General features: G+C 51.4%; 8 protein-coding genes across 8 annotated transcripts; 5 read left to right on the forward strand and 3 right to left on the reverse strand.

Annotated features, from left to right (window-relative positions):
* Nucleotides 1–90: 90 nt before the first annotated feature.
* On the forward strand, nt 91–952 carry BO87DRAFT_436094 (uncharacterized protein; the record flags this gene model as incomplete). Its single annotated transcript, XM_025627800.1, has 2 exons — nt 91–543; nt 684–952. The coding sequence occupies exons 1-2, from the start codon at nt 396–398 to the stop codon at nt 950–952; spliced, it is 417 nt and encodes a 138-aa protein (XP_025479694.1). The 5' UTR covers nt 91–395.
* Nucleotides 953–2,093: 1,141 nt separating this feature from the next.
* BO87DRAFT_334643 (RTP1/Tango6 family protein) lies at nt 2,094–5,701 on the forward strand (the record flags this gene model as incomplete). The annotated part of the gene is made up of 3 exons (XM_025620459.1): nt 2,094–2,212; nt 2,269–2,857; nt 2,905–5,701. Exons 1-3 carry the CDS (start codon nt 2,140–2,142, stop codon nt 5,699–5,701), a joined length of 3,459 nt encoding a protein of 1,152 aa, XP_025479695.1. The 5' UTR covers nt 2,094–2,139.
* An 83-nt stretch (nt 5,702–5,784) lies between these two features.
* On the reverse strand, nt 5,785–8,756 carry BO87DRAFT_376593 (RNA lariat debranching enzyme). The gene is made up of 3 exons (XM_025623325.1): nt 8,463–8,756; nt 8,297–8,398; nt 5,785–8,239 (listed from the first exon to the last, which is right to left on the reverse strand). Exons 1-3 carry the CDS (start codon nt 8,514–8,516, stop codon nt 6,230–6,232), a joined length of 2,166 nt encoding a protein of 721 aa, XP_025479696.1. The 5' UTR covers nt 8,517–8,756; the 3' UTR covers nt 5,785–6,229.
* Nucleotides 8,757–8,811: 55 nt separating this feature from the next.
* Nucleotides 8,812–9,702, forward strand: BO87DRAFT_54366 (ribonuclease P Rpr2/Rpp21/SNM1 subunit). The gene has a single exon (XM_025629371.1). The coding sequence runs from the start codon at nt 8,962–8,964 to the stop codon at nt 9,559–9,561; it is 600 nt and encodes a 199-aa protein (XP_025479697.1). The 5' UTR covers nt 8,812–8,961; the 3' UTR covers nt 9,562–9,702.
* A 140-nt stretch (nt 9,703–9,842) lies between these two features.
* On the forward strand, nt 9,843–13,071 carry BO87DRAFT_308497 (TIP120 domain-containing protein; the record flags this gene model as incomplete). Its single annotated transcript, XM_025619436.1, has 3 exons — nt 9,843–12,194; nt 12,255–12,593; nt 12,655–13,071. 3 exons carry the CDS (start codon nt 9,843–9,845, stop codon nt 13,069–13,071), a joined length of 3,108 nt encoding a protein of 1,035 aa, XP_025479698.1.
* A 299-nt stretch (nt 13,072–13,370) lies between these two features.
* Nucleotides 13,371–19,473, reverse strand: BO87DRAFT_334655 (uncharacterized protein). The gene is made up of 2 exons (XM_025620460.1): nt 14,879–19,473; nt 13,371–14,816 (listed from the first exon to the last, which is right to left on the reverse strand). Exons 1-2 carry the CDS (start codon nt 19,324–19,326, stop codon nt 13,664–13,666), a joined length of 5,601 nt encoding a protein of 1,866 aa, XP_025479699.1. The 5' UTR covers nt 19,327–19,473; the 3' UTR covers nt 13,371–13,663.
* Nucleotides 19,474–21,242: 1,769 nt separating this feature from the next.
* BO87DRAFT_376596 (uncharacterized protein) lies at nt 21,243–22,474 on the reverse strand. The gene is made up of 3 exons (XM_025623326.1): nt 22,128–22,474; nt 21,814–22,057; nt 21,243–21,729 (listed from the first exon to the last, which is right to left on the reverse strand). The coding sequence occupies exons 1-3, from the start codon at nt 22,277–22,279 to the stop codon at nt 21,550–21,552; spliced, it is 576 nt and encodes a 191-aa protein (XP_025479700.1). The 5' UTR covers nt 22,280–22,474; the 3' UTR covers nt 21,243–21,549.
* Nucleotides 22,475–23,192: 718 nt separating this feature from the next.
* On the forward strand, nt 23,193–26,279 carry BO87DRAFT_396992 (glycoside hydrolase/deacetylase; the record flags this gene model as incomplete). The annotated part of the gene is made up of 5 exons (XM_025625275.1): nt 23,193–23,422; nt 23,483–24,162; nt 24,689–25,062; nt 25,134–26,118; nt 26,152–26,279. 5 exons carry the CDS (start codon nt 23,193–23,195, stop codon nt 26,277–26,279), a joined length of 2,397 nt encoding a protein of 798 aa, XP_025479701.1.
* Nucleotides 26,280–26,383: the final 104 nt, after the last annotated feature.

Consider the following 26,383-nt stretch of genomic DNA (forward strand, 5'->3'; position numbering starts at 1 on the left):
ACATGCCGAGGTCTAACCTTGGCCAAGTATGACTTCCACTAGTATCAGCCCCGCGGCGCCCATAAGCATAAAACAATAGAGGTGGGTGAAGAGAAAAAAAAAAAAAGTAATTGTTTGTGCTCTTTTTGACTGATCAATGAGAATATCTGCGATATGTATCCTGATTGCCGATATCATATACTATTGTAAGTCTGTTGTAGCTGCTTCATCCAGTCACATTGTTGTAATCGGTTCCGTGACGACATGCCGACGGTCCTATGAGCATATAACCGAACTATATAATTACGCAGAGAGAAATTCAGAGCTTCATGGCTTTTTTTTCAAAAATACTCCAGCAGCTCACTGTCTGAAAGAAGGAGCATACTATAAAGCATTATACTTTGGTCCTACTCACAATGCTAATCCAAAGACCAAATTTGGATGTTCAGTTCCAACTGGAGCATGGGTCTGCCGATTTCAGTGTCGGAGATGACATTAAGGGAACGGCTTTCATTATCCCACGAAAGAGTATCTCTCCACATCAGCTGAGCATTTATCTTGAAGGTATAATTCAATTCCAGTTTACAGTCGCAACTCGTAATGATTGTTCGTCAGGCAAAGTCAAAATACAGATTGATAGGACCGAAAACGCGGTGCCACTTCCACCGTACACAGCATGTCAGACTTTTCTTCGCATAGAACAGCCGCTCATGCTCAAATCATCAACAGACTCAGGACTACTGCAAGGAGGTTTGAGACACGAGATATCATTCGGGTTCACGGTTCCTCCAAGGATAAGAGGTTCGGTGTGCCAGCAATTTTGTCACCATCAGCAGGTCCAGGAAGAGCATTCTCTCCTTCCTCCGAGCATAGGGCAAGACGATATGACGCCCAGCGAGATATCGGTCGAATACAACATAAAGCTCAGCTTGACGAGGGGTATCAACCGAGACGGGATGCCAGCAGTAGCTGAATGGGCATTTCCATTGTTTATTCGTTCGCCGCGCATAGAAGAGGCACCCTTGCTGGTTCCAGAAGACAGCAAGCATTACTGCCTCAGTAAAGAGAAATTCGTATCCAAGTCACCGATATCTTTCTCTCGGATTGGAGCGCTGTTGGCGCGGACGGCGCAGCCAGCCGCTATTCAACAAGCAAAAGCCATGGTCAGATACTTACCAGTCGACTTACAGTTCCAAGCAATATCTGGACCGCATCTGCCACAGTTATCATCAATGTGTGTCTCATTAAATGCCATCACCACTTTTGGAGAAAAACCAGAGATACATCTTCCAGCGGCTATAGGTTCTTCAGCATGGGATCCTTATCGTCACTCTTATGTGCAAACAGTATCTCTAGGGACTTCGACCCCGAGCCCGTTGGAGTGGGAAAAGTGCCATTTTACCGAGGATCTGGATTCATCCACGGCCAGCATCGCATCAGGGATAATCTATAGTACCTCAGTTAAGGTGCCAATCAAGCTCCCGGAGGGTCTGAGCTTGCCGCCTACGTTCAGCTACTGTCTTGTTTCCCGAATATACTCTCTGACGGTGACTCTCCGATTCCACATTTCAGGGCAATGGAGCCGAACAACTAGCCTTACCTTGACAGTTCCACTTCAAATATGCTAGCTTATAGCTAAAATTGGACCCACTGCTAGTTCTTGGCAAACTAGAGGAGTAGAGAAGAGACATGAAGCTGATATATAGTAGTATTCAAATACGTAGTGTGTCAGAACCACCTTTGCTAGACGGCTGTATGACGGCTATTTATATATTTGCTAGTTTGAAACATGAAACCTGCTTGAGTTGGCATCATGCCCTGGAAAAGAACTTTCTGACTTGAATGTATTTACTTAACATCGTGCAAGATTAAATTGATTATTAGTGAGCGAACAGATGTAGGTATTGGAGTGTTTCATATATTGGATGTTCGTGTAGTAACAACAGTATACTACCCAAAGTAGCAGCAAAATCGAAGTTGCCGCCCGGCCCATTACACGCTAGACCACATTCGAACTAGCCACAAATCATGTGATACGCAACTTGCAGGCATAATGTGATTAGGTAATCACTTCTAATCCATTCTCTGGACTCGAAGGAAATAGGCGTAGAATTGTAAATGTGAGTATTGGGGTAAAGGAGAGCTCTCCATGATCGAAGGATGAGTGAATCAGTACGGGTAAAAGAGGCATTTGCTGCCGTGAACGTGTTTCTCGAATCTGTTCTTCAACGAGGTATGCACTGCTCGATCCCAGAGCCGTCTGAATGTCAAAGCTAACCGAGAATTTAGATAGCGTTCAGAGCCAAAAGTTGCGGGGGCAGTCTCTAGTAGAGATTCTGAACGAGACACTCCGTGACGATGAGAAAAGTACTGGGTCTGTGAGGAGGGATGTTATCTTCAAAGCTTTGAGCCTACTGTCTCTCACCCATACTGCTTTCATCACTCCCTCCAGTGCTGGCGATCAGCCCAGCCAGACCGGCCAGGAAACCGAAGACGTCGCACTTGAAGATGCAAAAAGACGCAGGCTACTTCTCGCTCTATTGGATCTGATTGCTGTAGAAGGCATCTACCCGTCACTTTCGAGAGGTCTTGGCCTACCTCTGCACCAGAGGGTCTTCTCGGCTCTGCCTGCGGGGGTAATTGCTCAACAACAACATCATGCTCAGGAGAGTCCCGAAGACAAATATCTCCTCGAAAGGATATGGGTCACTCTTTCGAAAATCATATTCGATACAAAAATGAGCGTTCAGGATGTCATCCGTGGCCGAATCCTTAGCGACATGATCAGTGCGGCTGCAGACCTGGCTCATAACTCAAAGAGCCTCTCCGACGATAAGAAGGCTATCTACCGTCAGGAGGTGAGAAGACTGATTGAGGAGTATGTTTCTTATGAATGTCCCAGCCACAGCTACTGACTTGCTGCAGAACTCCCAGCCCTGTGTTGCTACCTACATTGTCCAGTTTCCTGCAGTCGGATCCTGCTCCGTGGTTCAAATCTCTGGTCTCTAGCGAGCTGTCACGAATTCCATTACGCCCCGGTGGTGTACTTCAAACTATGGTCTTTCTGGCCTCTCAGTTTGCCCCGTCTCTGGGAGCCGAAGCTCAGGCCCAGGCATCGAATGGCCCAATTTTCACAGTGCAGGGTATAATGCAAACGTCCCGCCTGCTGTCTTCGGTTCCAGAAGGAATGGACCCGGTCAAGTACTTTTCCACAATAGCACCGCAGCTACTGGAGTTGCTTGATGGGGATGACCCCGACCTCATGAAGACAGCAGCATACGTTATTGGAAACGGTATCTTGGGTAAAAGAGCCTATGGCGCTCCTGGGACCGTCGGGCACTCCATATTCTTGGAGCCTATCTTCAAAGCGCTTACTGCGGGGCTTGATGCTTCCTCAAAGGAATGGATAGCTGCCGCTGATGAGTTTGACCGTGGATCATCCGAGCAGATTCAAGTTGCCGAGCCGACGATTGTATTAGCAGTCGACAGATTGCGAACCTTAGTCCTCCAACCTCCGAATCCGGGTCTCGTGAAGCGCGTCGTCCACCCTATTCTAGTTCCACTCTGGGGCCTAGCTTGCTATACAATGGAACATCAAAATATGGCACTGCATGAGAAAGTCCTAACTATCCTACAGATATATTTCGGAATATCAGTTGGACTTCAACCATTACAGAAACTCGTCGACAACCTACTCTATGATGGCGGGGCAACGTGGACTTATGATTCGAACTCGAAGAACAAAGTCTTACTGCGGAAGCGCAACACGTCAGAAACGAATCGCAACATTGTCCGCCTCGTCGACATATTGCAGTCTCGCACGAAACTCTTCGTCAGCTTATTGGGCGCAGACCCCAGTAGCGAAGAGCGGACAGCTGACATCTTCCTCTACGTCAGTGAAAGCTGGCTGGTAAAACCTACCTTGGATGAGCGTTCGATGGATAGATTGCGACTATCCCCGGAGGAAGACAACTTCAAGAACATCATGCAGCAGTTGATCAGTGCTAAGGTAGCGGAAACGCTACTCGACAATTTGAAAGACGTCCTTTCCCGTCGACCTCTACGCGTGCTCGAACTCATCAAGCAGATAATCGACAGTGAACTGAACCGAGCATACGTGCGGAGCAAGAAGACTATGGGAACACGGTCAGGCAAGGTATCCCTATCGTCACTGGCCAACATCGTCGAGCCAGACGACACCGGAAAGGAAGAAGCAGCAGCAGACACAGACTCCGCCGAATCACTACCAGCCGTATTCAGCCTTCTATCTACTGTCCTCGCCTCACCCGATTTCAGCATCTCACCCGAGACCCTCCCAGTGCTCGAAGCCATCAAGTCAAAGCTCGACGATCTAACCCCCCATCTCCCATCCGACCTCTCCAAACCAGCAACCACATCATCAATGCTTATTGAAATCCACCTCGCCAACCCCGAAGGCGAGACCCTCACAACAAACAAAGCATCCACCGAAATAGCCGACTTCGAAACCCACCGTCGCGCACTATCCAACCTAAACTCCGACCTCGCCCCCATCCAAGCCGAAGGCTTCTCCCTCCTCTCAAACCTCATCACCAAAGCCTCCCCCGTCCTCGACATCCCCTCCACCCTGACTCTCCTCCTCTCCATCATAACCGACACCTCCGAAACCCACAGTACCGACGAATTCATCTACCTAAACGCCATAAAACTCATCGGCACCCTAGCATCACGACACCCCCGCACCGTGATCAAAACCCTGGTAGACCGCTACATCGACAAAACCGAGACCCACACGCTCGACCAAAGACTCAAGATCGGCGAATCCCTCCTCCGCACCGTCCAAGACCTCAACGACGCCCTTACAGGCGAAACAGCCAAATTCCTCGCCGAAGGCATGATTGCCGTCGCCGGCCGACGCGCCCAGAAACCCCAAGCCCAAAAGACACGCAGACAGCAACTGGAGAAAGAGAAACGGAAAGCAGAACGCGAAGAAGCCCGCAAGCAAAAGGAATCATCCATGCCTCCAGGATGGAGCATCTCCACATCTACATCCAAAATCCAAGAACTATCAGACCAAATCCAGAAGGAAGTCGACGCCTCGGATTCCGAAGAAGACGAAGAGCAAGCCGCCCACTCCGCCAACATCGTCTCCGCCTGGGCAGCAGGCGCAGCATCGGACTCCGAACCAGAGGATCTCCGCGTCCGCGCATCCGCATTATCCATCCTGGCCAGCGCCATCCAAACGAATATCCTCGGCCTCGGGCCCTCGGTTATCTCCTCAGCCGTGGAATTAGCTCTCGCAACGCTGACACTAGAACCGGAAGTTGAGTCCGCTATCCTGCGACGCGCGAGCGCTATTCTCCTTCTTGATATACTCAAAGCTATGGATACCGTTCGCGAGAATCGCGGTAGTCAAGCTCTGGGCTTCGGGTTCTCGCTTTCGGATGCAAAGTCTGGTGGAATGGATGGGGGAGCAGCGACAGTGGGGAATATTCCGCATATGTTGTCTTCGTTGAGGTTTGTGGAGAGTCGGGAGACTGATTCGATTGTGAGGGGTCATGTACGAGTGTTGGTGGAGAGTTTGGAGGCTTGGCTGGAGAAGTCGCTGTTGTGGGGGATTGGGGCGAGAGGGGAGGATGAGGAGCCGAGGTTGGAATTGGGGGATCGGATTGCTGGGTTGAGGGTTAGTCCTCTTGCTGGTAGGGATGAGGGTATGAGGCCGAGGATTGAGGAGATTGAGTAGTGGTGGTTACTGAGTTTAGTTACGGTTTATTCAGTCTTTACTTTACTGTCTACTACTGCGCGAAGGTTATGCTTCATGCTTTGGTTTTTCATTTCCATTATCTGTACTGTGATTCAGTAGGAAGATAGCTATTTCGTGAACGCGTCAAATGTACTAAGTAACTCCGAGGTCACCGTGATTTTAGAGCATAAATGACAGAAAATGAGGATCGACTTTCATGGAGCCATTCTCTGTGAGAGACATTGATGAGATCGGTAGAGTTGGTCTCCATTTCGATTAGAGTGTCAGATAGAAAAGATTATAAGTGTAGTTTGCAGTGAGAAATGAAATAAAGACAAATTCGATAGATAGCATCGTGGAATAGCCGATTCGATGAAAGAAATATGAGAAGAGGCAAGTGCCCAGCACTTCCTCATCCGCTGTACTTTCCTTGCGCCGTGAGCAATACCGCACCTCAGCTGAAGAGCAACCGTGTCACAGATGGAGCCAGCCTTTGATCAGCGAAGTGTAACATGGAGAAATGTAGAATCAGTAACGGTTGCCGCGTCCGCGACCTCCACGTCCGCGACCCCGTCCAAAGCCAAAGCCGCCTCGACGAGGCCCACGGCCCATACCGCCTCTGTTACTGCTAGGACGGGGCCCTCTGGCCATTCTAGCTTGGCGTTCGGCGTCGCTCATGTCGAATTTGTTTTTGATACCGATCAACTCGCAGAACTCCGCGGTCTGAGGATTGGTGTACTCAATCGGCATCTCCTCAGTTGTCAGAGGTACACTTGGATCGTAGATGGGCGCAGTTTGAGTGAAGTTCTCAGGGACGACAAGCTTTCCAGGCTTCACGACGTTCTCCTCGACCCACTTCTCTTCTTCGAGGATCTGGGGCAGGTACACGACGTCGCCCTTATCCGCAGAGGGTCTGGCGTTGGGATCCCCAAGGTGGAGGTCGTTGGCGGACGCACGTGTAATTGCGAGCCATTCTTTGTCGTATTCCAAGCGATAAGGGCGTTCGACCTTCGCTCCATCCGGGTCAGAGATAGGGTTTATCTCCAAGAGCTGGAGAAACTCGCGGTTTGGAAGACATTTGTCCAACGCAAGAAAATTGGTCACGTTGTTTGCAATGGCTTCCGGCAAAGGGCCATTGACCGGATAGGGATCAGGTTGGGGGCGTGAAAAACTGGCAGGCAGCTGGTTTCGAACATCCTGTGAGACATCAGCCGCTTTGGCTGGTTCTGCTTGAGAGGTGATATTGTTTCGTTCCAACTGAGTCGGAGTGGACGTCATTGCGGGAGAGCCACTATTTCCTGAAACTACCGTTTCAGGCTGTGCCTTACTTGAGGCTTCGTCGGACTCGCTGTCTAGATCTAAGTCGATCTCGTCACTATTCTTCACAACATCCGATCCATGATCAACCTTCTGCTTCTTGGGATTCTGCTGTTCGGGACTGAAATCCCTCTCGACGCTTGCAATTTTCCGATTTACGCCGTCCATATCGGTCTCCACCCTTTTCCAGGTCAGATTGTGCTTGAGTTCATAGGGGTTCGGCCCAGGATTCTGTGCCTTGCCCGACAGGTAAAGCTCGTTCTCAGCCGCTTCGTTTCGGGCAGCAACGACGTGGAAGTTGTTCCACGCTGACAATTTAGTCTCCATGCTGCTAGCTGCTTCTCCGGCCGATACGTCGGTTTTGGATGGCTGATGAGCAGGCTGTCCACTCTCTGACTGCAACTGAGAATCTCCTGTGCTTACAGCGTTGCTCTGACTCTGCTTATCAGAGTTGGCAGTAGAAGCGGAGGCCACAGGCTCATTCAATGGGTTCTGGTTCTCTTCACCGAGGACCAAAGAAGTGAATACCGCACCATCCAGCGCAAACGGAGCGCTTGAACGCTGACCGGCATCGGTTGCACCGGCAGCAGCCTGTCTCTTGGCCGCTGGATGCTCAGGAACAACATATTGAGCGTGCTGCACTCGGGCCGCGAACTTAACGTGTAAGTGGGCCGAAAACCAATAGGCTGGGCGCAGCCGATCAAGAACATGCTTGGCAGCCATACTACCAAGTCGACCGTTTTGAGAATCCTCGCGGAACCCATTCTTTTTATTGAATAAGGTTTCAAAGTCTCCGCTACGCTCGACCGTCTTAGGCCAGTCGTGGGATAATCCCAGATCTACTTGTGTGCGGATTTGCAGCAACTTGCGAACATCGAGTTCCCTCACGTGGTAGATGCTTTGAACGTCATCGCTGTTGTACGGCAGTCGTTCAAAATGAGGTCTCCGGTAGTCGTATCCCTTCCAGATACCAGACATGCCGGCGATGCGAAGGGGCCCACACCGGATAACGTTGGCTGCACCGAGGTAGTAGATATTGGGGGCTACCCACCCGCCGTAATACAGCTCAAACAGGTGATTGCTCGCCTCGTGGTTCCCTCCCACAAAAATGGTCAGGTATGGAGCAACACGCTGCCCACTGTAGTATTCATGAAAGTCACCCAACTCTCTGTACTTCATCGGCACTGACATGCAGGCCAGATCATTGGCATTTCTGACAGCCTAGGTTGAGGTTAGCAGGAGAGACAGGTGAGTTGACAGGGGCAAAAACAGTCTTACCTGGAAATCGCCGCCAATGATCAATAAATCGACACCATCCCACCCTTTTAGGGAGGCAGCTTTATCGACTGACGCATAGATATCATGAAGACATCCGTGGCCCTGGAGACGTATCGGTGGTCAGCAAGATGAATAGTACAGGGTAGAAGATGAGAATTTGACTTACACATCCTTCAAACGCGACTCGAAGCGAGGCCGAGTCTGAAGTTGGCATCTCCATGATTCTGGAAAATGCCGCGAAAAGCGAGCTAATAGGGAGCGATCCGGCGACGAAGTATGAGTTGCTCGCAAAGTTTGAGACGCAGAATATGCCAAGGATGATAAGGAACAACGTAGGAGACCTTCTGTGCAAGTGTGAAGATTACTGGACGCAGAATATTCGATCCGGAGAGAGAGAATAGAAAGATGCTAGAGGTGAAGAAATGAGAAGAGAGGAACTGGGGGGGAGAAGAGAAAGATGAAAAGTAGAAGCAGAGTAACACCGGGAAGATGTTGAGTTGATCGTGCGGCGGGAGAGTGTTTGGTTGCTTTGCTGCCGAACAGCCCTTTTTTTTCCCTTCTCGGCATCAATTCATTCTCATGCTCTCCCGCCAGGTTTTGAGCAGGTTCGGTCTTCTTATATATTCACAACCGATCTAGATACTTGAGATTGTTATCACTTGAATATGCCCCTGAGTGATCATGCGCCCCGGTTGGAGTTCCTCAAGGGCTCCGCCAGCGCTCTCAATGCTCTCAGTCCATCAACAGCGGCCTACTTGATGACCGTTCACAACGGCATTCTCCGTGACGAATTCAAGCCGTTAAACCAGCGGCTCCAAGAGACATCGTGCGGTGCATGTGGCAGTGTTAGAAGCCCGCAGTGGACCAAGAATATCGTCATCCAGAAGAAAAAAGGCAAGCAGTCGAACGCAGGCAGAGCGAGCAAGGCAAGCTCTGATGGAGCTACAATCTTAAAATGTCTCCGTTGCCGGCGACGGACCATCAAGCCAGTCCGCAAGGATGCTGCTCGTCCTGCACTACCACCAAAAGTTACTTCTACAGTGGCATCTACGCCTGACATTCAATCATCTGCAGCTACAACGCCCCAGTCTGAACCGGCCACCGAATCAGCGGATTCGAGCCGGGTCAATAAAGCGGCCGACAATGCCAACAGCAAAAAACGGGCCAAGGCTCGCAAGCAAGGTGGACTGCAGGCCTTGATGGCATCCAAGCAACAATCCCGCAGCAATTCATCCTCACTTGATCTCTTTGACTTCCTTCAGTAGTGAAGGCGACCTGCCAAATCTCCAATTCCCTGCTGCTTTTGCTTTCACTGTCACGCAGTGCCAAGACCGGAGTCTCGGCAACTTCCTCCGAGATGGATTGGGCCTAGCGCGGGGTCACGCTATCGGAGCTTCCAAAGAGCTGCGGCTGTTGATGTGGAGCTCGCTCGATTATCCCCCAAAGCATCCTCTGCTGTTGCTGTTGCTGTTGCTGTTGCTACTGTTTCTTGGCTTGCGCCCTGATTGCATTTAGTTCACTGCTAACTCCTTACCTCTTCGACACAATGTCGTCTTACGATGACGAGCACGATCCTCAGGCGGACGAACTCCGAGAAACCGCCCTGGTCACCCTGGAGACGTTGATTAGCTCTTGCAACTCTCAGATGCAGCCATACATGTCCAATACCATTAACTCAGCCCTTCGATTTCTCAAATACGATCCCAACGTTGCCGAAGCCGAAGACGATGAAGAAATGGGCGGCACTCAGGATGATGGCTCTGAAGATGACGTAACGGAGGAGCCCGATCTGGACGACGACGACGAGTTCGAGGATTTCGAGGAAGAAGGAGGCTACAGTGATATTGATGATATGAGCTGGAAGGTCCGCCGTTGTGCAGCAAAATTGCTCTATTCCGTCATTTCGAGTTACACCCGCGGCCGTACTGCAGACGATGCATCCTTGTTTCAGCAAATCTCCCCCGCTCTTATCGCCCGGTTCAACAAAGAAAGGGAAGAAAGTGTCAAGCTCGAAGTCGTGTCGACCATGACTGCACTCGTTCGGAAAACAGGTGAAGGCGCCATGTTAATCACGTCCAACGGGTTCCTTGAGTCAGTTGGGGGTTCGAAGAATTCGCGGAAGAGGAGACGCCAGGATAGTGATGCTAGTATGATCGACTTCGAGCCCAGCATTGGCACCTCCTCTGCTGTCAGCACCCCCGTTGTTGCTCCTTCCTCGCCCAAATCTGGTCCACAGGCGGAGCTGGCTCGCTCAGTGCCGATCATCGTGCAGAGTGTGGTCAAGATGTGGAAGCAAGCTTCTGTACCTCTGAAGCAGGCTATTATCGTGCTGCTCAAGAGCCTTGCACTCGTTCGCTACGGTGGTCTTGCGGATCATCTCCAACAGCTTGAAGACCCCATAGCGGATGTCTTGAAGTCCTCTTCTCTCTCAGGCGGTTCATCTGCACCCGTCGGGTCTTCGGCGAGTGCAGGCACCCTCCAGACCGAAACCCTGGGACTCATTGCCGCGATTGCTGAAACGCATACATCTGATGCACTGTTGCCCTTCCTTATCGCGTTGATTCCCGGCGTCATTGGGGCTGTCAATGACAGAAACTACAAGGTCAGCAGCGAAGCGTTGGGAGCCGTCGAACAAATCGTGAAGGCGCTTACGCCGCCGCGGGTCCCCAACGCCTCTCAGGACCTTGCATCGCACTTAGGGAGACTGTATGATGTCGTGCATACCCGCATCACTGATACGAGTGCCGATCTCGAAGTTCGCCAGAGAGCTATCCACGTGTTCGGCGTGCTGTTGGCTCGGACAGCTGGGGAGAAAGGTTCTACTTTCCTTCCGCTCGATCAACGCTCCAAAGGGCTTTCTGTCTTGGTGGAGCGACTGAAGAACGAGACCACGCGGCTCGCAGCTGTCCGCGCCGTTGACGATGTAGCCGTCCTTTGCACTCGTGAGATGGATGTCGCACCAACCTGGGTTAGTGAAGTCACTGCAGAGCTCGGCGCACAGCTGCGCAAGTCAGACCGGGTCCTTCGAGGTGCCAGCTTGGAGGCTCTTCGCAGCCTGGCTATGAATCCCAACACCAGAACTCATTACGATGATAAGACTATGAAAGAGCTTGAAGATAGTCTTCTACCGCTCATCAGCGCAGAAGATTTCCATTTCCTCGCACCGTCACTCATCATCCTCGCCAAGCTGGTTCCAGGCAATGCTCAGCTTCTTGTAAACGAGAGCTTGATCTCTGCGCTGTGTTCTGTTGTTCTCTCGTCACTCGTTGGAACGGTACTGAAAGCCCTGCTCCTATTAGTCAAGGTCATTGGAGAAGAGGGAGCTGGTGCAGCATTGATGAAGAAGCTTCTTCAGGATGTTGGCATCAGCGGCGACACGTCAGTTGTCGGTAGAGCGATTGGAACTCTCTTGGTACACGGTGGTCCTAAGCTGGGTGTCAAGATGGAAGATTTCATGACGGAGCTGGAGACTGCGCAGGATGCTCAACGTAAATGCCTTGCGCTCGCGATCTTGGGAGAGATCGGCCTACGAATGGGCTCCAGCTGTTCGCTGACACCTGAGCTCTTCATCACTCATTTCAACTCCAAGTCCGACAAGGTCCGACTGGCTGCAGCCACAGCCCTGGGTAACGCAGCAGCAGGTAACGTCAAATCTTACTTGCCTATCATCCTGGGAGGTCTTGAGAAGGGCAACCCGCAGAGTTACCTGCTCCTCCACTCCGTGAGGGAATTGCTCCAGCACCCCGAGATCGTTCGGCCGGATGTAGCTCCCTCGGCTGTCAAGCTCTGGCAAGCACTTCTGGTCGTGTCAGAGGAAGAAGACAATCGAGCCGTTGGTGCCGAATGTGTAGGCCGGCTCGCCCTGATCGATCCGGTCGCTTACATTCCTCATTTCCAGGTAAGTCAAACCCCCAGCAGTATGTCAATAGTCGCAACATGTGCAGCTAACACAATGCAGGATTATCTCTCCAGCAGTGACCCGAGTATCCGCAGCGTCGTCATTTCCGCATTCCGCTACACCCTCTCAGATCCCAGAGACACGTACAACGATGTGCTGAGGCCCGTGATCGTACCCCTGCTGGTCAACATGCTGAGCGACCGCGACCTTGGCAATCACCGTCTTGCCCTGACGACCTTGAACTCAGCCATCCACAACAAGATGGAAATCCTTCTCCCTCACCTCAACGAACTCCTCCCGGCCGTTTTCGGCGACACCAAGGTGAAGCCAGAACTCATCCGCGAAGTGCAAATGGGACCATTCAAGCACCGCGTCGACGACGGTCTCGAGCTACGCAAGGTCAGTACACCTAACCCCCTTCTCCCTCCCCCACAAAATCAAAGACTAACCCAACCTCCAGAGCGCCTACGAAACCCTCTACGCCTCCCTCGACTCGGCATTCTCCCTCAGCCACATGAGCGAATTCTTCGACCGCATCCTCTCCGGCATCGACGACGAACAAGACATCCGCACAATCTGCAACCTAATGACCTCCAAGCTGATCCATCTCGCCCCCGAAGAGACGCAGCGCCATCTCGACGCGCTCTCAGAACGCTACAACGCCATCCTCTCCTTCAAACCGAAGGAAAACGCCGTGAAGCAAGAACTCGAGAAAGCGCAGGAGGCATCATTGGGCGTGCTGAAGATCAGTCGCGAACTGAGCAAGGCGTTCCCGAATGCCGAGGTGGCGGGTGATCATCACAAATGGAAGGCTTATATGGAGCTGATTCGGAAGACGTATGGTGCGCAGCTTAAGACTTTGGAGGCGGAGGCTTAGGTTTATGCTTGAATGGAAGGAAGGATTTCTTCGTACTACTCTAGCTAGCTACCTGTGACTTCAGGTGGCGGTCGATTAGACGGTCTATTTCTCTATTTCAGCCTAACTTTTACATACGGGGGGAAGGGGAGGAGCGTGAGACCGAAAAGCGAATGCATCATGTTGTCAAATGGTAGTTATTGATGTCAATGAATGATGAACGATGATTCATGCCTTCAGTTTAGTGCATTGGCCTTATGTAGTTACTGTACTAAGCTAGGATGAAGATTAAGAAGAAAAGAACAGCATCAATGCATTATGACGATAGAATGTGCACTGGATATGATATGGGGGGAATAGTCCGCTTGAAGTAGAATACAGAAACAGCAGTGTGTGATGAGTTTCCAGAACTCCTGGTATGCAGCCAGCCCCCTTCACGTAGCCGTTAAAACGCCAATCAACAAACAGCCAACCAACCATCCGCTATGTAGAAGCAAGAAACAAAATAATAACAGAAAGCAAGACAGTGATCCAACCCAATGATATCAAAACTCCGTGCAGTTGCACCCCAGGATATCATGAATCATGCAATGCTAAATAAAAAACAGGCAACTTATGCAGTGATTGCTTTCTTCTTGAGCACACCGAGCTTTTCAAGCTTTGCCCAGGCCCGGTCCATGTCGGAGCCTTCGTCCACAGAAGGTCTCAGCTCCAAGCCGTCCAGAAGGCGAATCGAACCCCCAGTTCCGGCGTATAGCATAAGCTCGAAGACTCGTCTACGGAGTCGCGTTGGCTCATCCAAGTGGGATAAGTATCTTTGATCAGCCAAAGGATCGGCGAGCGGAAGAGTGTAGGGATCATCAATCTCAATCTCCTTGGCAGGGTTCGGCAATTCCTCCTCGCCTAGAGTAGCTGGGTGCGTGACGTCTCCACTGTGTCCAAATTCAGCCAGGGCAGAGGGAAGGTCCAAGCCGTCATGGCGTCGTAGGCCAAGCTCCTCTTTCGCCTTCAGCTTCTTCACATTCGCTTTGCCGTTGCCAATAACAGCAGGGGGATAGAACCGGACGGTGAGGGGGTTGCCACGGATGTCGACCTTCTGCAGAGAACAGGCCCTTCCTTTACTGGTCCTTCCAATATGGCTCAGTACTTGACAGAGACGCCGCAGTCGTGTGATGTTGTTTCCTGCAGCTGCTAACCGAGCAAGGCATTTCAAGCCCGATAGTTCATTGAGACCTGTCAGAGAGTTGAAGTTGAGATTAAGGACCACCACATTGGGAAAGCTCGCAGCAAAATCCACAGGAAGCCCCTGAATGCTACAGGAGGCTATGTCCAGTAGCTGCAAGCTTAAAAGGGGCGAGGAAGGCGAAAGGCTCTGCATAGAAAGTCTGTTTGACGAAAGGAACGCCTTCCGAAGATCTTTCACCAGACCCAAATCGATGTTGAAAATGCCACCATCGACGTCTCCATTCATTTGTTCTCTAGCAGAGAGGACCTCCAATGAATGGCATTTATCGAGACCAGAGACACTGCGCAAGAAATTTTGGTCCACATAAAGCAGGTGTAGGGATGGGAAAGCCCCGACGTCGAGTGTGCGCAGGATGTTATTGGAGAGCTTCAACGACTGAAGACTAGGTAAAGAGGCTGCGGTTTCAAGTCCGTCGAGCTGATTGAAGCGGAGGTCAAGGGCAGACAAGGAGGGAAGTGAGTCAATGTTGCGAATGGACGAAAGTTGGTTATGGCTAAGATCGAGATCATGCAAGCGAGTCCTGTTTAGTTGAAGAGGCGACCGTTAGATACGAATCAGGGAACGGGAGCGGGGTGTACTCACAACTCTGCTCGGCCAAAGTCGACTGCGGTCAAGCCGTTGTTCCTTAATTGCAAGCTCAATAGCCCGTCCAAGTCGAATATGCCTTCAATGTTCGTGATGTTATTGTCGTTGGCTTTCAGCTCTCTGAGATGGATGAGGCTGCTGAAACCATCCAAGCTTTCGAGTTCGTTCCCGGATACATCGAGATACTGCAAGTTGGTCAAATGGCCCCAAGCAGTGAGGTTCGAGAGACAATTGTCCTGAATATTCAGTGTCCTCAGGCTAGGAGGAACACCTCCAAGCTGACCAATATCATTGCCAGTCACATCCAATTCTTCCAGTCGGGGGCAGAAATCACAGAGCTTGTGGAGGGTGATCAATCCCTTATGCCGTAGGACCAGGCGCCTCACATTTTCCCAGTATGGTTCGAATGGTTCGGCTTCGGTGATATGCTTCACCAAATCCTCAGTCGCCAAGGCGAATGTGCCGTGAACCTGGCGCAGCGATGTCGGTTGAGTCCGCTGTGCCACATAGCTGACTTCAAGATGGAGTGGTTGGTCAATCTGGTCAATAGTGAAGTCGGGCAATGGGCTGAGATGGAAGCTATAGGTCGTGTCTGGTCCTAAATGTTGGAAGCGAACCAGGGAATTGTTGACATTGCTCTTGTCCGGCGTGGATGCCACAGATCCATCAGAGCCTCTTCGAACTAAACTCACTTCTCCTCTGCCATCAAGGTCCGGTATCGCACCAGGGTCCAGGGACTTCTGCTCTGGTAGCAGGGTATCCAGTGGACGACTGGAATGATCCGCCTCGGCACAGGCAGGGCCATGCTCAGACTGGTGGGTCTCTTGATTCTGTCGGAGTTTGGTGGGGCTTTCATCTTCATCAAATGCGATCTGTGAAACCAGTGGCGACGAGAAGCTGATGGTGACGACCCGAGCTTGTTGGCGGTGTTCCTGCTGGCGCCGTGGTAGCTTGGACAAGCGGCCTTCGTGAAGTTGGATTTCATGCTCGACCTCGCTGGTTGATTTGCTCGTCCTGCGGGCCTCGGATCCCCAAGAGGTAGCTCGGGTCTCCGAGTTGGAAAATCTAGACGTAAAAGGGGTGGTTTTCGACTGAACAGAGCTGATATTGACTGAGGGCTCGCCCTCTTTCGTTTGTGGGCGCCGCTCTGACTGATGGGAAGCCTTTCGTGGGCTGGGCGAGCTCTGGCGCGCGTTTTCTTCACCGCGGACGGAAGAGCCTTTGGTTTTATCGGGAGAAAGAGAGCTCTGCATCCTCATCATCTCCTGAAGCTCATCCACGCTAAGATCAGGGATATCCTTAAACGGATCGTCCTCGCTCTCCTCACCCTTGGGCTTGCCTGGAGACTTCTGAACGGTTTCCTTAACCCATTGGTTCCTATAACGGTCGTATGTGAGGCCATTTACTTGCTCCGGAATAAGGTGGGACACGATGTCTGACGACAGGACACCTTTTGCATGCGAGCTCTGTGAAGAAGAGCCTGTGGGTATGGAACGTGCACTGAGGCTTTTGCCGGAGAAATGAGTGTTGATAGTTAGAAGGTCAGGAAGATCATCGTCTTCTTCGCCGTCTTCAGTCGGAGCGGACGATCTGCGTATATGCTGCTCAGCGTCCAAGTTTCGGGTTTCAGCGTCGGCCTTATCGTTCTGCTCATTTCCTTCGCCTTCGTCCCAGATTGAATTGGCACCATCGGAGTTAGTGTCATCCTGATCCAAGTTCAAGGACATATCGGACCCGTTGACTTCAAATTCTTGATCGTCATGCTCTTGGAACTTCTTCAAGTGGCTCAGTATACGAGGGTTTGGCTCGTGGGGCTCCCTTAGCTTCCGCATATCGCCCCCCTCCCGGCTCGGAGGGCGCGAGAATTCTTCGCGAGTGGACTCGTCTTCATAACTACCGCTCTCGTCCTGGTCCTCAGCATCGGACTCCTCTACACTGGAAAGTCCGCCAGCAGACCGGCCCTTGGATCGGATAATATCCATAATCTTGGTTGCCTCGTTGAGGAAATCTTGCGTAGTGATTGACCCCTTTCGAATTTCCGTGTTGACGCCATTGACTTTCACAATTGGTATCACATTGTCCGGAGGGGAGAAGGTCTGATTGCCATGGTCATCATGCCCAAGACGATTGTGATTTCGGCTTGACGATGGCCTTTTCCTCGAGAGCGATCTTACTTGACTCGGAGTTGGGGTGTTGGCTGGGTACGCTGATTGAGACCGGAGAAAACGTTCGGTGTCCTCCTCCGTTACACCGTGTTGCATCAAACTTCTTTGTAACAACGTGAGGTTATCTGGAGCCTGACCGGTGACCTTCCCAGATCCAGCATCATCTGGCATGAGACCGTGAGATTGAAGAAGGGTTCGACGCCTCTTTGGATGGGGGTCTTTAGCTGGGGAATTCGGTCTTGATCCCGTTTCGGAGTGGTGGAACTCTTCGACTGTCCATAGGCCCTGTTTATCAGGGGCATTGGCACTCGAGGCCGACTCTAACGTCTCTGTTGACTTGTAATTCTTTGTAGATCTGTTTGACCCACCATCAAGGCTCTGCTTTCTATACGAACGGCGGCCCAGATAACCCCGTTCGACAGAGAGCCTCCGCGAAGGGGGCCGCTGATTAGAGCCTACAACTTCGTTACTGAGCAGCTTTGGCTCGTATGGGCTGGTATCAGAGAAGTCGAAATGGTCCAGCTCCCCGTCACCGAATCGGTTGAGTCGAGGGTTCGGCGTGTTTCGCGATCTTGGTCGCTCGTGTCTTCTAACGCTGGCCTCACCCAACGCGTCTTGTTGTGCGCTCATGAAACTCCTCGACTCGCCCTTACGCCGCGCTTCTTCTGAAGGGGACACGGGCTCATCATCCTCCGAAAAGCCTCCATAGGTCTCTTCAAATTGGCTCATCCGTCGCAATAGCCTGTTGTTTGTAAAGGTATCATGGTTTCCGAACAGCTTCAAAGGGCTGCCTGAAGAGGGCATGACGTCGGTTCTTCCGGTTCCGGGTCGAGCAGCAACATGCGCAGACGATGGTCGAGGGAGCGTCGGGGGATCCGTTACTGGATTAGTCTTCTGGTAGAAAGGTGGTGAGCTCCGGATTCTGTGGTTGGAAGGCAGGAACGGTGACAGTCGTTCAGAGGGAAAGGGCGGCGGTGACAGATGTAGCTTCTGGAAAGAGCCTTCGTTCAGATAGTCGTCTCGTCGCAGGTGCGCAAAAGCTCCGCGGCCCCGGAAATCCAGCGTCCCCATGGAGAGGTCTTTGGGCAGAGAATGACTCGTGACATCTAGTAGATCATCTTCCGGTAACGGGTCGACGGGGGCCTCCGACGGTTGATTTAGCAGGAAGCTATCACTTGCCGGAGAGTCGGGCCGTTCATAGGGCGGCAAGTGTAGTCTTTCGAGCTTGTTCGTCACTTTCTTCAATGCGGACCTTATTACTTCTGATGCAGCGTTTCCGTCCATTGTATTCGGCTGTGAGAAGGTGATGGGCGTGAAATCTTCATTTCGCATATCTTCCAATCCACTAGCCGATCTCATTTGCGTGCCATTCCAAGAATCCTCATGACCGTCACCTTGGTTCAACACAAATTTCGTAGGCCCTTTCTTCACATCCAGCATCCCGTTGCGCGATCCTCGGGGGCTTCCAGGAGTCGACCGGAGTTCTCCTTGATCTTGACCCGACGACTTGGTCGGGGATCGGGGGCTTTTCGGAGAGGAGGAATGGCCGGCACCCTCACCAAACTCATGTTGACCATCACCAGGAGGTCCGTTCGAAGTAGCATTGTCGCGTCGGTCCGAGGACGTGGAGAAGTCCCAGACGCTATCCGAGTGTTTCATTCTGGAAAGGGCTTCATCTTGCGTTTTCTCGGTTCCGGGGGTGGGTGGCTTGAACACACTCTCGAGTCCAATTGGGGCGAAAAGATCGCGCTGTTCACCGGAAGGGATATCTCCATGGACCAGTCTCCTCCGCCATTCCGGGGTCCCTTCGCCGCCCTTGGCCTTCTTTGGTTTGATTTGAACAGTGCTTTGCTGGACCGACTGACCGGAGGCGTTCGAGACCGATCGCAACGGCGATCTCGTGTCCATGGTGGACGATTGTTTACGCCTGGACGACAGGTTCCTGGACGGTGGATTTGGTCGCGGGCTCTTTTTCGTCTTATCGGGGACCGGAGATCGCAACTTGGACGGAGTCTTGGGGGTACGAGGGGTCTTCGGCGTGGGCGGTTCCCTTTTCATGAAATGACAGGGCCGAGAAACCTTCTTTTTATCAATAGGCGATGGCGACGGGGCGACAGAGCGACGCGCGGGAACCGGAATGCGACTAGGAGAGTTTTGTAAGCTGGACTGGCGGGAATGAGAGATGGACCGAGAGGGGACCGGGCTGGTTGGGGTTCCAGGCACAGGGACGGGCACCCAATCGTCGGAGAGTTGGTCCAGCCATGGTGGATTGTCGCTCATTTTCTGGATCGGAGGAGAGGGGGAGAGAGGGAGGGAGGGTGGTGGTCGCAGAGGCTGAAGCTCAGGTCGGCGCGCGTCGCGATTCACAGGACGCCAGGCGGGATGCAAGCACAGCGGAAATTAGCAGATGCAGGCGGACCATGGAGCTGAAGGATGGTGGAATGGCATCGGGGGTGGACTGCGGTGGGTTTGTTGCAGAAGGCGATGCGCAATGATGGGGTGGGTGTGTGTGTATGTGGAGAGAGTATAAGCAAGGATCGAGGAGTAGCTTAGTTACAGAGGAATAATGAATGAATGGGAGGGAATATGTAAGTAAGATTGGGGGAGGAGGGGAGAGGAGGAAGAAAGAGGGAATCTACAAGTCGATAAATTGTTATTCTTGGGCGAGTGGAGATTCAGCGGCACGGGTTTAGTTGGATTATTTAGTTGGTTTACTGGGTTTTAGTGTCCATCGATCCAGTCGGGCTGGGCGGGTGCTCGGGGCAACCCTCCCCAGTCAAAATCAATCTACGCTGGAATTAGTTAGTGGTTGGCTAATTCTTTTTGTTGACAAGTTTTTTTCTACAACTGCCCAACTCTAGTTCCATTGTTTCCTTGTTGTCTCCCCTTCCCCACGGTTCCTTGGTTCCAGAGAGAGAGGGACCCGGACTCATGGTTGATCCCCCCGTGTTTCCGCCGAGATCGTGCCTCTCCTGAAACACCTGCTGCTGCACCTTGAAGGAAGAAGAAAAAAGAAAATACAATAATAACACCTTGCGTCGGAGCAACACAGCGAAATAATCACAACAACAACAACATTTTATAATAACGAAAATATTATGGGCCATCGCAACAGCCAGCCCAACCAGACCCGCAAAGCACAGCTAAAATTGCAACACAATCAATCCCTTAACCTGAAGTGGACAATTGCAGTCTGAGTTGGCACTGGATCCCTTCGCCAGCCAATTGCAGTACTTCTGCCAGTGACCGACTCCATCCTCTTTACGGAGTAGAGTCTACTTAGTCTTAAGAGAGTCTGAGCATTGTGGATACGTAGTAGGGGAAAAAAAAAGTACCCAATTGTCGCCCACCGTCGATCCCTTTAGGGACTCATTCGATATTAATTTTCGCGACGCAAGGAGCACAGGCTCCCTAGTAAGTACACAGTGGACCAGTCTCATCCGTCACGGTCTATTCTGCCCGAGTCGTCGTGTTTCCAACGCCAGACCCTGCAAGGCACGAGCTTGGTGTTTCGGGCAAATTGGATTGATAACCACTGGCTCGTGTTCGTTGCGATTATAATCCCCAATGTTTGAAGTTGGGAGTGAGCGCTGCGATCGTCGAATTAGAAGTAAAATGTCGGTATGGGCGTATAGTCGGACTGGGAGTCCTAGTATGGAGGAGTAGTAGTAGTAGTAGTAGTAAACAACAACTATGATCATGATATATTATCGTCGTATAATCCATTGGCAAGTCTGCACATTGCGGAGCACTACTGTTCTTAGTTCCTCGTCGATTACTGGCTTTTAGAGCCCGCAAATAAGCGTATGTCTTTCGTCAACAAACCAATCGCCTCTCACTCAGGAATCAAACTACTAGTACTTAAGTACTTCTCGGTAGTGCTGGTAGTATGCCAACATGCCTCTGGGGTTTCCATACTGCTTCAATTTCACACCTGACCCTCATTTGAGTACTACTACCGTCAGTCCATACTGTTACCCATGTAGGTAGCCAAGCGCGTACACCCTTAACGAGCAGCTAATTTCCCCAGGTCCTACTAATACTACTAGTGAGGCAATACTGTATTTATATACTAGTAATACTAGCAATTGTAGTAAATGGGAAATCCAAATTTACACTATGAAAGTGCCTCAACAAGCGGCTGGGTGCAGGAATCATGCAAGGAAGAGTTTCAGTACGAAACTCGATAGTAATTTGTCCCTAGTGCTTGTGAATAGAAATAGATATATTTATACTCCATATTATCCAGACGCATATCTTGTGTCATTGGTGTAACTCCTGCGGCAGAGCTAACACGCCTGAGCAGAGTCCTTCCTGCCAGCCTAGACCGCACATACTTGGAGAATAAGGGACATACCGCTACAAAGTAGTAGACGCAAAAGTTACATTGGCAACTCTTTGGTAATCTAGCTCGCGATCATGCCACATGGACGATAAAATACAGTAGCCTTCGTCAAAGACTTAAGTGGACTTTTCACATGTATGGCCCACGGTCACTCTCCATCAAGCCTGGGGGCGCTCGGGGGAAACGGTTCCCTTCACCTTGGCGGTTTCGGTTTCACCCTCGCCCTTTGCGCTCTTCCCAGGCTCGTTCACGTACGGGTTGTCCGTGTTGGTGTTAGAGAGACCCTCCTGCTTGCCAGAGATGGTCGCCGAATTACCAGTGTCCTTGCGACTGGAGGGCTACATTTGGGAAGTAGTTAGTCGAGCATCCTTTCAAAACAAAGGAGTGAAATTATTGCTACTGCCGGGAGATCAATGGCTCACCTGGTCTACATCCGAGGGCGGCTTTCCGTCCGTTGACGGCGTACCCTCCGCAGAGGAAGACGTATCTGTCTTCTGCTCTGCATCGCGATCAGGCTGAGGAGTAGCTTCACCCGCAGGGGCCTTCTCCTCCTTCTCGACGTGGCCAGCGCCGTGAGCCTCGTGGCCGTGATGAGGGGTCTTCTTGGGTCCGGACTGAAGCAGGTAGAATGCTGTTGGGACACCAAGACCCAGAGATGCGATGAGCCTAGTTGAATTGCGTCTTTAGTCCTGTGCCCTGAACCAGTGAGACTAGACTTCAGAGAGAAGATAACTACCATGGTAGATCGGAGGACTTGGGAGCGTCATGCGCTTGGGCGTAACCCCTGCGAGCGAATTGCTGTGTGGGAGGACGACGAGCTGCGACGCCGATGCCGGCACCGACGGCCCTAGCAGATGTGCGGAGGATATGAGGGCGTGCGAGAACCATTGTGAGATGGGTTATGGCTAGGGGAGAATTTTAGAAGATGGTATAGCTCAGTAGGCACAGTAGCAATGGGATGCAATTGACGGGAAGAAGAAGAAGGTAGCGGAAGAAGGAGGAGGAGAAGAAGAAGAAGGAAGAGAAAGTATGAGGGGAAAGCAGGAGGCTGGACCGGGGATGGTATGACCTAATTGAAGGCAGTCCCGGACTGGCCTTCGTTACGTTGCAATTCCATTCCTGGTCACCACTTCTTCGGAGCGGGAGCTGCCGGAGTGGCTCTCCTTCCTTGCTGCCACGGTCATTTTACCGGTTACTTACTCGCTGGTTTACCTGGTAATTAGCGTTGCTCACTATAGAGGAATAAAGTACTCCTCATGTACTACCGCCTGTAATTACCGCGGATGATGTAATGGCACCGTGCGGGGAAGAACGTTGGCCTTTTGTAGTCCGTCTCGCATGGACCGCATGCTCAACATCTGAAGGTTATAGCCACTTATCTTCCTTAGCATGGTAAGCAGGCAATATGGCCTAGTTTAAGACCTTTTACGTTCTTCTCAATTGGCCCTGTCAATGCACATTCTTGAGGTCACTGCGTGGTTCTGAATCTGTCAAGTATGGAACATGCACTAATAGTCTCAAGAGCCCGCCGTAGGAGCTTGTTCGTGCCTGAGGCTGCACAAGCAGCTCCGATAACAAACACCACTTTAACTCTATCTCCTCCCCATTCATCATCCCACTTGTTGCTTCTTCGGTGGTTCTTTAGTCCCAACTTCATCCCTGATTTCGTTGCGTGACAACTTATCCCGACTGTTGGAGACACACTCTTTCTAAGGCTCCCCACGCTTTACCTTCAGGGGTTCTCTTTCTTCTCAACTACCCTCCCCTATCCTGACGCCGAAACTCACTGCGGGGCTTCAACATGGCGGACCGGCAGTCGGTGCAGCACAGCCTTAACAGCCTGCTCTCTAAACTGAGCGACCCTGACCCGGACATGCGATACATGTCGCTAAATGATCTACTTGGCATTTTAAATAATCCTAATTCCACCTATCTGGCTCATGACCAAGTCTCCTCATCAAGACTGGCTGAGGGCTTGTTGAAGGCCTTGGATGACCAACATGGCGATGTCCAGAATCAAGCTCTGAAATGGTTTGTCAAAAGTCCCGTCTTAAATCGGTTAATCGGACTAACTTGATGTACATCGTCCAGTCTTGGCCCTCTTGTCCTTCGACTGCCCTTCGAAAGCCTTGCATCTCTTCTCGAAAAGCTCACAAACCTGACAGCCTCGCAAACCATTGACACATCCGTTCCGAATACTGCTCTGAGATACATTGTGACAGCTCTTCCTCGGCCGCAGCCGGGTCAGCCTCCAAGTCAGGAGGCGACAATGGCATATTCGGCCGTCTCTCGCGTCCTCATTCCCCGCTTGACTGGCCCGACTCCATCCCCTACTAGTCGGCGTGGCTCGATCGTCAAGGGCATGTTGGAGAAGGATCCTTCAAAGGGCTTCAGTAGTGATGCTATTGATGTACTCATTCAGGTTGTCACTTGCTTTGGCCCCCTGCTGAAAGAGCCCGAATTGACGGCCTTGCAAAACTCCGTCCTGTCTATCGTTGACAACGATACAGCTGGCACCGTGGTCACGAAAAGGGCTCTGACGGCCATATCCGCCCTTGTGCTCCACTTCTCCGATGCTCAACTTAGCGCTTTTGTCCAGGGGCTGGTCCAAAGATTCAACTCCCCACAACTTAGTACAGTCCATCGGCGTCACCTCATTGCCACTGTCGGTGGTGTAGCGAAAAGTGCCCCGGCCAAGTTTGGTCCTCATCTTCCTACACTAGCCCCTTATGTCTTTGCTGCTGTTGGCGAGGATAACTTAGCACAAGTAAGTCGGCATCGATCCTATCTCACTTCTATAACCTTGCTCACGGCCCGGCTTTATAGTAGTCAACCGGATCCCAATATCGCTTTCCGTAGGCTCGATTGCGTGAGGGACACAGTTTTGTGCTGGTAGCCTCAAGTTTTATTCACCAGAACGGCGGCTTCCCATGTAATTAGGACTCGCCTTATAGACATGATGAGCCTTCCAGTTCTCTGGGTGCCATGACCATACCCTTAATGAAAAGAAGAAAGCAATGCAATGCAGCGTCCCCCCAGTGCCCATCAATGGAGTTCCACAGCACTTCTTAGTCTTGGGAATAGTAGTCGAGAACCTTTTCGTCCAGCCAAGTCAATGATCTATGAAAAAGGTTAGCGTTCCTTTCTGATCATTGCCTGTTCTAATTTAGCCGGACCGTCATTGCAACATCTCTTCGACTGATCCTTATGAATAAGCTCCTTCCGTCGCGATGTCTCAAAGCATTCGTCGGCAGCTTCTTGCCCTGCATGCAGGGTCGTCACTTCCATTCACATCAGAAAGGCCCGGTCGTCTAAGCTGTTCTGCTACCTTGCAACCATCTTCTTCTTTTCTCCCACAGCATATCTCATCAACTGTACAAGTCTCTACTCACTGTCTCCATTACTCTACAGTTTACTCTGAATTACATCTTATCAAAATATACTATCTCAAAATGCACATGCTTCGCTTGGTTGTTTCTGGGCTTGGTCTTGTGGCATGTACGGCTGCGCGCAACATCTTCAGTTTGCAGCCTAACCGTCAAGGAACTCATCTTCTGCCCCTTACTCACGGAGATGCTCCTGATCACAAGCTTGTCGAGCGTGGTTCTAGTCCCCGCTGTGGCCCTGATCATGGCAAGTGTCCTGAGGGTAAATGCTGCTCAACTGCTGGTGTGTTCAGCCTACTTCCTTGTAGACGAGTTAGCCCGTACTGATGGCCACAGGTTATTGCGGGGACACCAAGAACCACTGCAGCTCTCCTGACTGTCAGATCGACTTCGGTAATTGCGACGCTCACACAACTCCAGGAGGCCCTCCTACGGACAAGATTCCTCGGCCTCATGTAGGCAACGTACCCTATGGCCCAAAATTCATTCGGTCCTGTACCACTCCAGGAACCATCGCCCTGACCTTTGATGATGGCCCCAAGGAATATACTCAGGACCTTCTCGACCTCCTTGACAAATATGAAGCAAAAGTGACATTCTTTGTGACAGGAAATAACAATGCCAAGGGCGAGATTGATAGTCCTGGGATGCCTTGGGCATCTTTGATTCAACGCATGTATCGCATTGGCCACCAAGTTGCCAGCCATACTTGGTCACATCAAGACCTTAGTAAAGTCACGCAAGATCAGCGCCGGGTTCAGCTGCTGTGGAACGAAGTTGCTCTACGCAACATTTTGGGAACAATCCCCACTTACATGCGTCCTCCGTATTCCAGCTGTACCGCGGAGTCAGGCTGTCTGGAAGATCTTGGCTCGCTTGGATATCATGTCATCCTGTACGATATCGACACTGAAGATTACAGTCATGATAGCCCGGCTCTGATCCAACAATCCAAGGACATTTTCGATCGCAACTTGGCCTCTCGGACGGATTTTGATAGGCCTTGGCTCGTCATCGCTCACGATGTCCATGAACAAACGGTCCACAACCTCACCGAGTACATGTTGAAGAAGCTTATCGCAGAGGGCTACCGCGCCGTGACGGTTGGCGAGTGCCTGGGTGATCCGCCTGAGCTCTGGTATCGTAAGGACGAGGCCTTCGACGATCGACAAACGCGAAAGTCTAAATCCAAGAATGATGTTGCCAAAACTGTATCAGTTGATGGCATGTGTGGTGGAAACATCACCTGTCTTGGGTCGCGGTTCGGCCCTTGCTGCAGTGGCACTGGTTTCTGTGGCAGCATGTCTACATTTTGCGGTTCTGGATGTCGACCTGATAATGGTAATTGCGGCGACAATGCTGGTACCGTCAAAGGCGGTGGTGCCCCCAATGCTGGTTCTGGTAAACCAACGAAGCCGGCGAAGTCAGAAGGGAAGGCTTTGCAGCTAAGCTCGTCGGTGGCAATTGTGATATTGTTATTCCTTGTGGTGTTGATGGATTAAGCTGATATGGTGGGCTGAAAGCCTGACCCTTTTTTATATTCTGACCTTTTTATTATATACAACGGCTTAGCTGTGTATACTACAGTCGGTCACGGAAGCGCATC

Source organism: Aspergillus neoniger, assembly GCF_003184625.1.
Source record: "Aspergillus neoniger CBS 115656 unplaced genomic scaffold BO87scaffold_16, whole genome shotgun sequence".
NCBI lineage: Eukaryota > Fungi > Ascomycota > Eurotiomycetes > Eurotiales > Aspergillaceae > Aspergillus > Aspergillus neoniger.

Bases quoted from the DNA above. Each gene is read 5' to 3' on its own strand.
- BO87DRAFT_376593 (XM_025623325.1), bottom strand. From the start codon at position 8,516: ATGGAGATGCCAACTTCAGACTCGGCCTCGCTTCGAGTCGCGTTTGAA. The intron at 8,399-8,462 runs GTAAGTCAAATT...ATACGTCTCCAG, and splicing joins GAGTCGCGTTTGAAGGATGT to GGCCACGGATGTCTTCATGA. The intron at 8,240-8,296 runs GTAAGACTGTTT...ACCTCAACCTAG, and splicing joins TCATTGGCGGCGATTTCCAG to GCTGTCAGAAATGCCAATGA.
- BO87DRAFT_54366 (XM_025629371.1), top strand. From the start codon at position 8,962: ATGCCCCTGAGTGATCATGCGCCCCGGTTGGAGTTCCTCAAGGGCTCC.
- BO87DRAFT_334655 (XM_025620460.1), bottom strand. From the start codon at position 19,326: ATGAGCGACAATCCACCATGGCTGGACCAACTCTCCGACGATTGGGTG. The intron at 14,817-14,878 runs GTGAGTACACCC...TCAACTAAACAG, and splicing joins GACTTTGGCCGAGCAGAGTT to GACTCGCTTGCATGATCTCG.
- BO87DRAFT_376596 (XM_025623326.1), bottom strand. From the start codon at position 22,279: ATGGTTCTCGCACGCCCTCATATCCTCCGCACATCTGCTAGGGCCGTC. The intron at 22,058-22,127 runs GTAGTTATCTTC...CAATTCAACTAG, and splicing joins AAGTCCTCCGATCTACCATG to GCTCATCGCATCTCTGGGTC. The intron at 21,730-21,813 runs GTGAGCCATTGA...TCCCAAATGTAG, and splicing joins CGCCCTCGGATGTAGACCAG to CCCTCCAGTCGCAAGGACAC.